This window comes from Hevea brasiliensis, chromosome 17, assembly GCF_030052815.1.
Source record: "Hevea brasiliensis isolate MT/VB/25A 57/8 chromosome 17, ASM3005281v1, whole genome shotgun sequence".
NCBI classification, from domain to species: domain Eukaryota; kingdom Viridiplantae; phylum Streptophyta; class Magnoliopsida; order Malpighiales; family Euphorbiaceae; genus Hevea; species Hevea brasiliensis.
The window spans coordinates 43,686,036-43,696,444 of NC_079509.1; the positions used below are offsets into that span (position 1 = coordinate 43,686,036).

General features: G+C 33.2%; 1 protein-coding gene across 1 annotated transcript; it reads left to right on the top strand.

Moving 5' to 3' along the window:
• The first annotated feature begins 7,921 nt into the window (after positions 1 to 7,921).
• LOC110665630 (zinc finger protein CONSTANS-LIKE 5) lies at positions 7,922 to 9,510 on the top strand. Its single transcript, XM_021825831.2, has 2 exons — positions 7,922 to 8,762; positions 8,852 to 9,510. Exons 1-2 carry the CDS (start codon positions 8,040 to 8,042, stop codon positions 9,233 to 9,235), a joined length of 1,107 nt encoding a protein of 368 aa, XP_021681523.1. The 5' UTR covers positions 7,922 to 8,039; the 3' UTR covers positions 9,236 to 9,510.
• The last annotated feature ends 899 nt before the right edge of the window (positions 9,511 to 10,409 follow it).

Consider the following 10,409-nt stretch of genomic DNA (forward strand, 5'->3'; position numbering starts at 1 on the left):
TACTTGTTTCCCTTTCTTTTCTTCTTTAAGCTTTGAGATTAAGTTAAGATGAGTCTAAATTGCATAAAAAGTTAAAGAAAATGATAAGTTATGAAAGGACAAACAATTTGGCAGCCATGAGGGTTGGGGGAAAGTGATATGTTTCACTTTAATAAATCATCCATGCAAGTCAATCTAAGTGGGTAGGTGTTAGTGCCACACTTTAAATTGCATGAATGGAACAAATATGTGAATTAGGGTTTTACACATTAGGGTTTAGAGACCAAAAATATGAAAAACTTATAAATGGTGTCTTTGACCTAATGTGAAGTGAAAAATGGTCATTTGTGACCAAATGAGGTATGTAACACCCCTCACCCAACTACAGTGTAGCCGAGCAAAGTGTGCTACATTCGATGCCGGAGCACCCTATCTTATCTTACTTTATTCCTTTCATATTTTGATCTCGTTATATTTTAATATTAATTATTCTTCGACGGAGAAACCAGCAGAGTTTCCCCTATTTTATTACCAGTTGACATATTTTACTATTTACCTGTTTGAAAATTTCAATAATATTTCCAAAATAAAATCTTATCCATGCTAATCATAATTATCTCATCAATCATTCTCATAGTTTTCTCATAATTCACATCTCATTCATATAACTCAATTTCATAATCATTTCCATACATTTCCATTCGTACTCAATTCATATGTAAACATTCTCAATTTACATAAGCAAAATTTTCAAATTTCCTTAATTTACAAAATAATTACAAAATTTTATAATTTACATGATATACAAATTAATTACAATTTGCTAATTTATATTACAATATAAGAAATAATTAACATACACAAAATACATGATATGCTTAATGTGAGCCCTATCTACATGCATTGCTGAGGAGGTGACAACCTTTGACACTGCAGATCCGAACTCTCAAAATTCCTACCAAACGTCCAAAGGGTTCTAGCTTGACTGCACGAGTAAACAATTCCATCGCGCTAAGCATTACTGCTTAGTGGTGCAATAATATAACAAGGAAATAATATACAAATAAAGATAGAAATAAAACATCATTCAAATAATTAAGATCTATTTATACTTCAATGTGGTTTCTAAAATTTAATATGTTTTATCCTAATTTAGTCTTCTTTGGAAGCGTTTATTTCGCCAATGTACAGTAATAATGTACAAGAAAAAAAAATGATCTGAAAATAATAAATTTATGCTTATATTATTATATAAGTCTCATTTGCAATATTTATTTATTTTATAATTTTCTTTGCTAATCTTTTAGCATTTTCCCAATACGTGCTAGGTTGTCTCAGATTATCTCATAATAAGTAAATTTTAATATCTGTCCAGTTCATTTCGATTCTTTCTAATAAATAACTATTCTAATTTATTTTAAGTCATCTTACTTATTTCTTTTATTTCATATCTAATATTTTTAATTGCTAATATTCTTAACTTATTTCAATAAATTTCACTGCCCAAGTAACCTATGACAGGCTGACTAAACTGGATAACGGGTCGTTGGCACTGGACACCTTGGTGCCTCGGGGCGTCATACCATGGGACGCAGAACGTCAACCACGTATGCAGTCAGTATGGCTAGAAAGCCATGATAACACATAATCGGGCGTAGAAAGCCATGAATGTTGGCATAATGCCATGAATGTGGGCATAAAGCCATGAATACGGGCATAAAGCCATGAATACGGGCATAAAGCCTTTCGCAGTACTGCTAAAACAATACCCTATTGGCATGCCAAACTATCCAATCTGACACACATGTCTAGGCAATACAAGGGCACATAATATCATTAAATATTAATATATTGTGTTTTATGAGTTTATTATTTCATGATAAATTTCAATTATAATTCATACATTCATTTGATCATTTATATGATCACAATTCACATCAATTATCCTTTTATACCATTTTACTCAAAATACTTCTCCTTTCTACAATAATGAGAACTAATGTCTCATTCATACATTAATATGGTTCATTTATTCATTCTTTATGTTATTCATATTAATCACAATTCTAAACAATGGTTCACATGTACCATTGTATTCAAAACATTTTTCCTTTTCTCATTTATACATTCAAGAATCTACTTATGTAATTGCAAATTTTATATTTCAAGTTGAGTTATTAATATTTTATGAATTCCATTTGTGATGGGCATATAAGCCCTAACTATCTATTTATATCAATTAGATGACTTATTTTTCATGTTTCCAGCAATCCATGAAAATTTCATGGACTTCAAATTTATGCTCTTAATTTCCTTTTAATAATTTTGACTAAGATGCATAGTCCACATTTGTCATACCATTCTAAGCATTAAGCTTAGAATTGGTTCTAGGTCTTCATCTTAATTTGCTAATTATTTTGATTACTATTCACCTTACTAGTCAACCAAAATGTTGACTTTTTCTACTTAATGGATATATTAGTTCTAATTACACCAAGATCCCACATTTTGAGTTTTACATTTGCTAGTATTAATTGCCAATTGCAATTTAAAGTCCCCTAGATGCATTTCTAATTTCACATTTTAAATTTCAATTTTTGGTGTCACTATTCACCTCATTGATCAATAAAAATGTTGACTTTTAGATGGAAAATAGGTACATTGGTTTTAACACTCCCAATGTACCACATTTTACATTTAAAACTTGTTGAAATTAACCACCAAATCCATTTCCAAACCTAAAACCAAGAGAGCAGAATTTTTAGTTTTTGTGACCCAACTTTACTGTTCCATTGGGTCCTGTCGCAGTGGGAATTTGAGGAAATGGTAAACATGAAAGTTGTTCCTTATTTTGTCTAGTTGAATTTCTTTTTTTGAATCACTCCATTTGGAGTTTTGTAGCTCTAGATATGGTCCAAAAACCACAGCTGGCCGGATTTCAATTCTGCAGAATTTACCAAATCTACAGTACCATGAACAGTGACTGCCACTGCCTTGTTGGATAGGTTCTGGTCATAATTTGGGGTAAGTTTCTTCATGAAAGTTGTTTGTATATGTCTTATCTTGTTTCTGTAAAAATTTCAGGTCAATTGACCATTTCTACAGTGAGTTATGGCCAAATGAACAGTTACTGTTCATTTAGTCATTCTGCAGAATTGGCTTACAGGGTACCCGGATTGGGGCCAACTTTTGGTCCACTTGCTTTGGTCTTTTGGGCATGGTTTCTTCAGCAAAAATGTGTCATTATAAGTCTAGTTTCATGTCCAATTGGCCAAACACCAATTAGACCTACACAGCCAAAGATATGGCAGTCCAAACAGGCTGGACTCACAGCCTCATTTCTGCTGTCTTTAGGCAACCTACCAAAACTCTTTGTAACCCACTAATGCACTTCAAATTATGGTCAACTTACCTCAAATGGTCACTAATTGACCATTAAAATGTTCTTTCAACATCACATACACAAAGTCCAAATTTCTCTCTAAAACCCTAATTCTCAAATAACCATTAATGCACATACATCAATTCAACATACTTAATGATGTTTATGTCTCATACTCATGTTCAAGACCACCCATATGCAACTTAAATTCATTCAACACTCATCAAAACTTCCATCACTAAGGCTGCCAACAATTTTTAAGTGGTCCATACATGGATATGTTCTTTTGATTTCATGAATTTCTAACTAAATCCATATACCTAACTTCAAATTTAAAGAAAAAAATGGAGAGATATAGCGCTAACCTTAGTGGCAGAATTTTCTCTTGTTAATTCTTCACTTTCTTTTGTTTTCTTGGCTGCCAAACACTTCTCCTTGGTGTGGGTATAATTTTTAGTGAAAGGAGTAGGAGGAATTATGGTGAAAAGAGGAGAGAAATGAAGCTTTGGTTGAAAATCAATGGAGGTTTGGCTATGGAATTTGAAAGCTACGGGTGAGCTTTGTGAAGGTGATGGCTGCTGGAATTTTAGGAGCTTTTGTTGTATTCTTATACATATTTTATTAGTTAATTTAAGTGTTGACTAAATGTGATTGGTGGGTAAGTGTTTAATGACATCATATGATGTCATAATTGGTATTTTCTTCCATTTTTTTTTCTTTTCATCTCTACTCATTTTCAATTTAATTTTTAGTAATGTTTATTCACATTTTGTGTCATAATAATTATTTACTTAACTGGACAAGTCGGCCAAAAATCATCTCTGAAGGCGAAATGACCAAAATGCCCTCCGTTTGGCTTAACGGGTCAAAATTGTCTGTACCGATTGAAAAATTTTTCTAAATATTTTCTTGGCATTCTAATGCCATAGGAACCTCAATGACCCTTCTCTGGAGTCCCAAAAATTATTTTATGAATTTTTCCCTGGGTCTAGGGCTCCTCGTTATAGAACCGCAACTTCCTCCTCAGTTACCCATCGCTTGGGCACCTACGTTTAACTTGGTTGTATTTTATTTCAAAAATTTTTCCTAAATTTTTCTTATTAATATTTGAGTTATTTATGGTTCCTGACTTTAGTTTAAATATTTTTCCGAACGTTCTAGCTGTCCGGACCAACACTGGTCACCGGAACAGTAGACTGTACGGACTAACTAAAGTGAGGATGTTACAAGGTATGTTAGAAATGTTGGAATTAAAAGCCAATTCGGATTGGATAAGGTCATGTGCTGGCAGCATGACCAAAACCTCCTTTGAGGGACCAAAAATGAAATTTTACAAGTCCAATGGATATGGGACCAATTGGGGATGAAAATAGGCACTAAATGACACAATTTTCATTTAGGAAGCCTGCCCAAAAAGTGACTAAAACCTAGTGAACAAAATGGCCGAAGTCGGAAAATCGCAGTCGCCTCAAGATTAAACCGACCAAATGAACAGTGTTTGTTCATTTGGTCATAACTCGAGCTAGGCAGGTCAAAATGACCTGAAATTTTACCAGGGGTTAGATGAGATATAGATCTAAAACTTTCATGAAGAACACCAACCCAAATTATGCCATTAACCCAATCAAATTACTGCGCAAAATTGGTGACCTGAATCTACAGAACTGCAGATTGCCATATGAACAGTAAAGTTTCAATGGCTATAACTCTCTCTAGAAAACTCCAATTTAGGCGATTCTTGAACCGATGGAAACCTAAGACATAGTAGAACATTTCATATGAAGAAAATTAGACCAAATTATGGACTTAACTTGATCAAATTACTGAATGAAGATGGATCAACAAATCTGCAGAACCAAATTCTGCAGCTTGAACAGTAATAGTAATTTGCTTATAACTTGAGCTACAAAACTCTAATTGGGGTGATTCAAAAAGGAGAATAAACTTAAGACAATAAGGAACATTTTCTATGAAGAAAGTTTTACCAAATTCTAACAGTAAACTGACCAATGAAACAGTACAATTAAGGACACCAAAATTGAAAATTTGGCAATTTTGCCTAAAAGACCTAAGTTTTGAGAAAATGACCAAAACCAACAAGTTTGGTGACCAAAATGTGGTATGTGGGTAAAGTTGGAATTCCCATACCTATTAAGCCTTAGAAAGTCAATAATTTGACTTGAATAGTGCAGTGAATAGTAACCCGAAACACAAAATTTCAAGAACGTCGAATTTAGCACGTTAGAGCTAGGTAAAAGTGAAGTTAAATTTATTATTGGATTTATGCTAAGTTATGGTAATGAAACACTGTAAAATTGTGTGTTTCAGTGGAAAAGAATACCGGGACAGAACCCGAGGAGTCGAGTCAAGGCCAACAGGCGACTCGTTTGAGGTTTGTGCACAACGTATACTTTTTATAATTATCTTTTGCATACTGTTTTGAATAATGTGAAATATTGAATTATGGCATTTTTATGATATTTGATTTAAATTGTGAAAGTTATTGTGTATATTTGAAATGAAAATGTTTAGCAAATTGTTAAGATAAGTTTTGAAACCACAGTGTCATGACCATATATTTGGACACCTCACTAGCACGACTAGTGGTGGTAATTAGTTTCGAATTTTGATTCCTTCTCTGGAGAAGTGTTGAGGTGTGCCAGTAGAAGAGGATGTGAATGGATATCCATATATTTGAGCTAGCTAGCCTTGTGATGTGATTTCTCTTTAGCCTCTGGCTATTGAGATTCTATTTATTTCGAATGGCATGATCTAACTGTGGATTTTATGAAATATGTTTTGATTCTTCGAAATAAACTTAGTTTGCATTAAAATTTCATAATTCCTGTTTTGTGTTTAATGCTCATGTTTAGTTAAATTTTTGAATAAATGTGATTTATATTCTGCATAAAGATTATTTTAGTATGTTGTGCACCACTGAGTCCTAGTACTCAGCGATAGCTTTTATTGCTGTCGCAGATTTAGAGACTAGAGGAGCAAAGAGATCGAGTCAAGATTGAGGATCATTCAGCTTGAAGTCTTCGGGTATAATTTATACCCTAACTGTAAATATTTTTTTTGATGTATATATATTGCACATAAATGTATGGACATGTAAAAATAGGTCTTGAGCAGTTTGTATAAAATTTGTATAAAGTTGTAATATATATAGTACTTTGAAATTCTCTTAACGTAAATTTTGTAATGATGTATCTAAATTGTTTTGTCTCTAATGAAATATGAATGGAACTATTTTATTGAAATTGAATGAAATGGATTGTTAGTATTTTGATGATCATTGGATAGTGGATTTGAAATTTGAAAGTTGATAAATGTGTTGAGAAATTGATTGAGATTGAGTATGAAATTGAAGCAGTTGTTGAAAAAAAATTTTAGAAGTGCTTTTTACAGGTATTTGAAGAACTGTTTTCTCAAAATACAGAGGAAACTCTGTCAAAATTTTTATAAAATTTGTGGAAAAATAAAATGGACCAAAAATATTAACTAGTTTTAATTTTAATTAAATATTTTAAGTACTTATTAGAAAATACTCACCACTTATCAAAAGTAAGATATTTGTTTTAAAATCCCTTGTAGGGTGCTTAATGAGTTATCGGTAGGTGAACTCTGATAGTTCATTAAGTATTCTACGGAATCATGTTATGCCTTACAGAGGGGTAAGGTATGACATACCAAGTTACTTGACCTTTTGATATTTCAATCAAAATTTTCTAACCTTTCGACCAAATATTTGATTGTTTGATCGAGCCATTTAACTTAGTTTCATAGGTGGGCCATATCAATCATCAATTATTATTCATGGTAAAAAAAAAAACTTAGAAATTAATGCTTACATGTTTTTCCTTAAATATAATATTTATATGTTTAAATCAATTATTTGTATACTTTTATATTTGATAAATTTGTTAAATTTGAAAAATGTTGTAGCCTTTTAAAAAGAAAAAATTATTTAAAATGATTATTTTTTAATTTAAACAATATTTTTCTTTAATTAGTTTTAGTTAACACTCTCAATATAAAAAATATTAAAAATACTTTTCAAAATTATTTTTCTTGAAATAAATTCCCTAAGTTATGACATTGTTTTCTTTTTTTCTTTTTTAATTGATGTTATTCAATGTATTTTTTGGTTAGTTAAAAACCTTAATTTTCTTTAAAATTAGTAACGAAAAATGAAAAAAAAAAAATGCAAAAAGTGGCTGACCCTTGAGGATAAGAAAGAAGCAATTGCCCGCGGTTGCCCCCACCCAGAAAACAAATTTTCCCCTTCCAAAGTTGGCGAATGAAAATTTCCGTGTCTCTACCTGTCACTGACACAATCTTCCCCCCACTCTCACCCTAATGGGTCCCACGTCGGCACAGACACCATGACAAATGACAATAACTTCTCACAAACATTATTAAAATTCATAAACAAAAATAATTGTCCTAAAATAAACCATTTATGTGGCTAAAAATAATCCACGTGTACCTCCCTCACTCGTCAACAACCAGATATCCTCTTCTTGGACTGGATAGATACAAATCAATTGCCAAGCTATCACTGACCCAGCTCTGCAAGCACTAGCCCCCACCCACAACAATTTTTTTTTTTTTTTTTTAAATCTCTTCATTTCACTTGCCATTCAGACTCTATCTGCACGGTTTTCCATTGCAAATGGCGGTCCATGTCCAGTCCGTAGAGAACTTAACCAGCAGATGGACCGTCGCTGCCCGGTGCTGTGACTTCTGCAAAACGGCAACCGCTGCTGTGTTTTGCCGAGCTGACTCGGCTTTCCTTTGTCTCAATTGTGACACCAAGATCCATGCCGCGAATAAGCTCGTGTCCAGACACGAGCGTATTTGGATGTGCGAGGTTTGTGAACAAGCACCAGCTGCCGTCAACTGCAAGGCTGACGCTGCTGCCCTCTGCGTCACCTGCGATGCAGATATTCACTTGGCTAATCCTCTTGCTCGCCGTCACGAACGCGTTCCTGTTGAGCCTTTCTTCGACTCGGCTGAGTCTATTGTTAAATCTTCGCCGTTTAATTTTCTAGTGCCTAGTGATCAAAATGGTATCTCCGCCGGTTACCACCAGAATCATGAGGATGATGTGGAGGGTGTTTCGTGGCTGTTGCCGAATCCTACTAACCTGAATTCGAAATTAGGCTTGGAAAATCCTGAAATGAAGGCTGACGGAGATCTATATTTCCCTGAAATGGAGCCGTTACTTGATATGGAGTTTCAACAGAGCCATAGCGGGGCTACTGATAGCGTGGTGCCTGTACAGACCAAACCAGCTTCAATTCCAGTCATCAACAACGATATCTGCTACGACGTCGATTTCTGTAGATCAAAGCTCTCTTCCTCCAACTACCCAACTCAGTCTCTTAGCCAAAGCGTAAATATCTATCCTCTTGACAGAGTCTAAGCTAATCATCATGTGTATTGATTCAAATTTTAATGTGTTTTCTTTCTGAATTCTTTCAGGTTTCTTCGTCATCGCTTGATGTAGGAGTGGTTCCAGACGGGAACTCTATGTCCGATATATCGTACCCTTTTGGCCGAAACTTGAATACTGGTACCGATCCAATCGCATCCATCTCGACTTCTACCACAAATCAAACAGCACAGATGTGTGGGATTGATCGGGAAGCTAGGGTATTGAGGTACAGAGAGAAGAGGAAGAATCGGAAATTCGAAAAGACCATACGCTACGCTTCTCGCAAAGCATATGCCGAAACCAGACCGAGAATCAAAGGCCGGTTTGCGAAACGAGCTGAAATTGAATCCGACATGGACCGCCTGTATAACTCCCCCTCCTCCGTATCTTTCGTGTCCGATGCCCAATACGGCGTCGTTCCATCGTTTTGAAAACAAAAGGGTTAGGGAGTATAATCATTAATTTATAATTATAATTATAGTTATAAATGATTATGTAGTTTGACAAGCATAAATATATGTTTATTGTAATTGGTAAGTAGAAATAAATGGAATAATCCTGTGAGGTGTTAATTAGAGTTGGGAAGTTGGTCGGTGTAAATTAGCGTCCTTTATTCGCTGAATTTGCTCCAAAGAGCCCTCCTTTCTCTCCCAGGGCTTCTGTACTTGTTTCAATTTTAGTAAAAAGTTTTTCTTCTTTCCTTTTATTTTTTATATTTTATATTTTTATATTATTAATTATAACTATAATTTATTGATATTTAAGAAAATAAATTTTATAAGATAAAATAGCAAAACAAATTTGATAAACTCGAAATGCTAAATCAATAACAATGAGAATATAATTTTTTTTTTATTGATTATGGACTAATCATTTTTTGGTTAAGTCTAAAAGTAAATAGCTACTTTAGGTCATGCCTATGTTTTAGAGTTATCTCTTGGTTTGGTGAATAGACTAGAAAGCACCACCAGCCACCACATGAGGCTAGTTCTCATATTTAAATTTGTTTTAGTTTAATCCTTAATTTTTAATATTTTAATAATATACAAAATCTCATTATATATCCATATTTAATATTTTAGAAAATTTTAAATTAGCAGAATTACTAAGATTTAAATCTCTGATTTTATGCACTACAAATTAAATGCTTCACGACTAACTTATTAGTCTGATAATATCTTATTACCTGTGTAACCACTATCTAATTTTATAATAATAATAATAATAATAATAATAATAATAATAATCTATTTAAACACTATCTAATGTTATAATAATAATAATAATAATAATAATAATAATAATAATAATAAATTAAACCTTTTTGATATGATTTGTCTTAAAATCTAGTCTTTATTGGGTCAAATCTACTAACTTGAGTTGGATCTGGCAATAAGCTGGCTCAAGTCTAGGGATCAAAATAAGTCTGGCGATCTAGGTCTTAGACATGTTCGATCGCTTCTGAGCTCAAAGATATCGATTAGATCATTTAGTTAAGCTATTGTTTGGATAATATTAAGCGATCAAAATACAACTCGGCATGATGTTAGCTCAACAAGGCCAAGCTCAATATGACATGGCTTGTCGTTGAATATGATAAGCGTG

Excerpts from the sequence above, each read along its gene's own strand:
- LOC110665630 (XM_021825831.2), top strand. The coding sequence starts at position 8,040 with ATGGCGGTCCATGTCCAGTCCGTAGAGAACTTAACCAGCAGATGGACC. Across the intron at positions 8,763-8,851 it reads CTCAGTCTCTTAGCCAAAGC|GTTTCTTCGTCATCGCTTGA; the intron begins GTAAATATCTAT and ends GAATTCTTTCAG.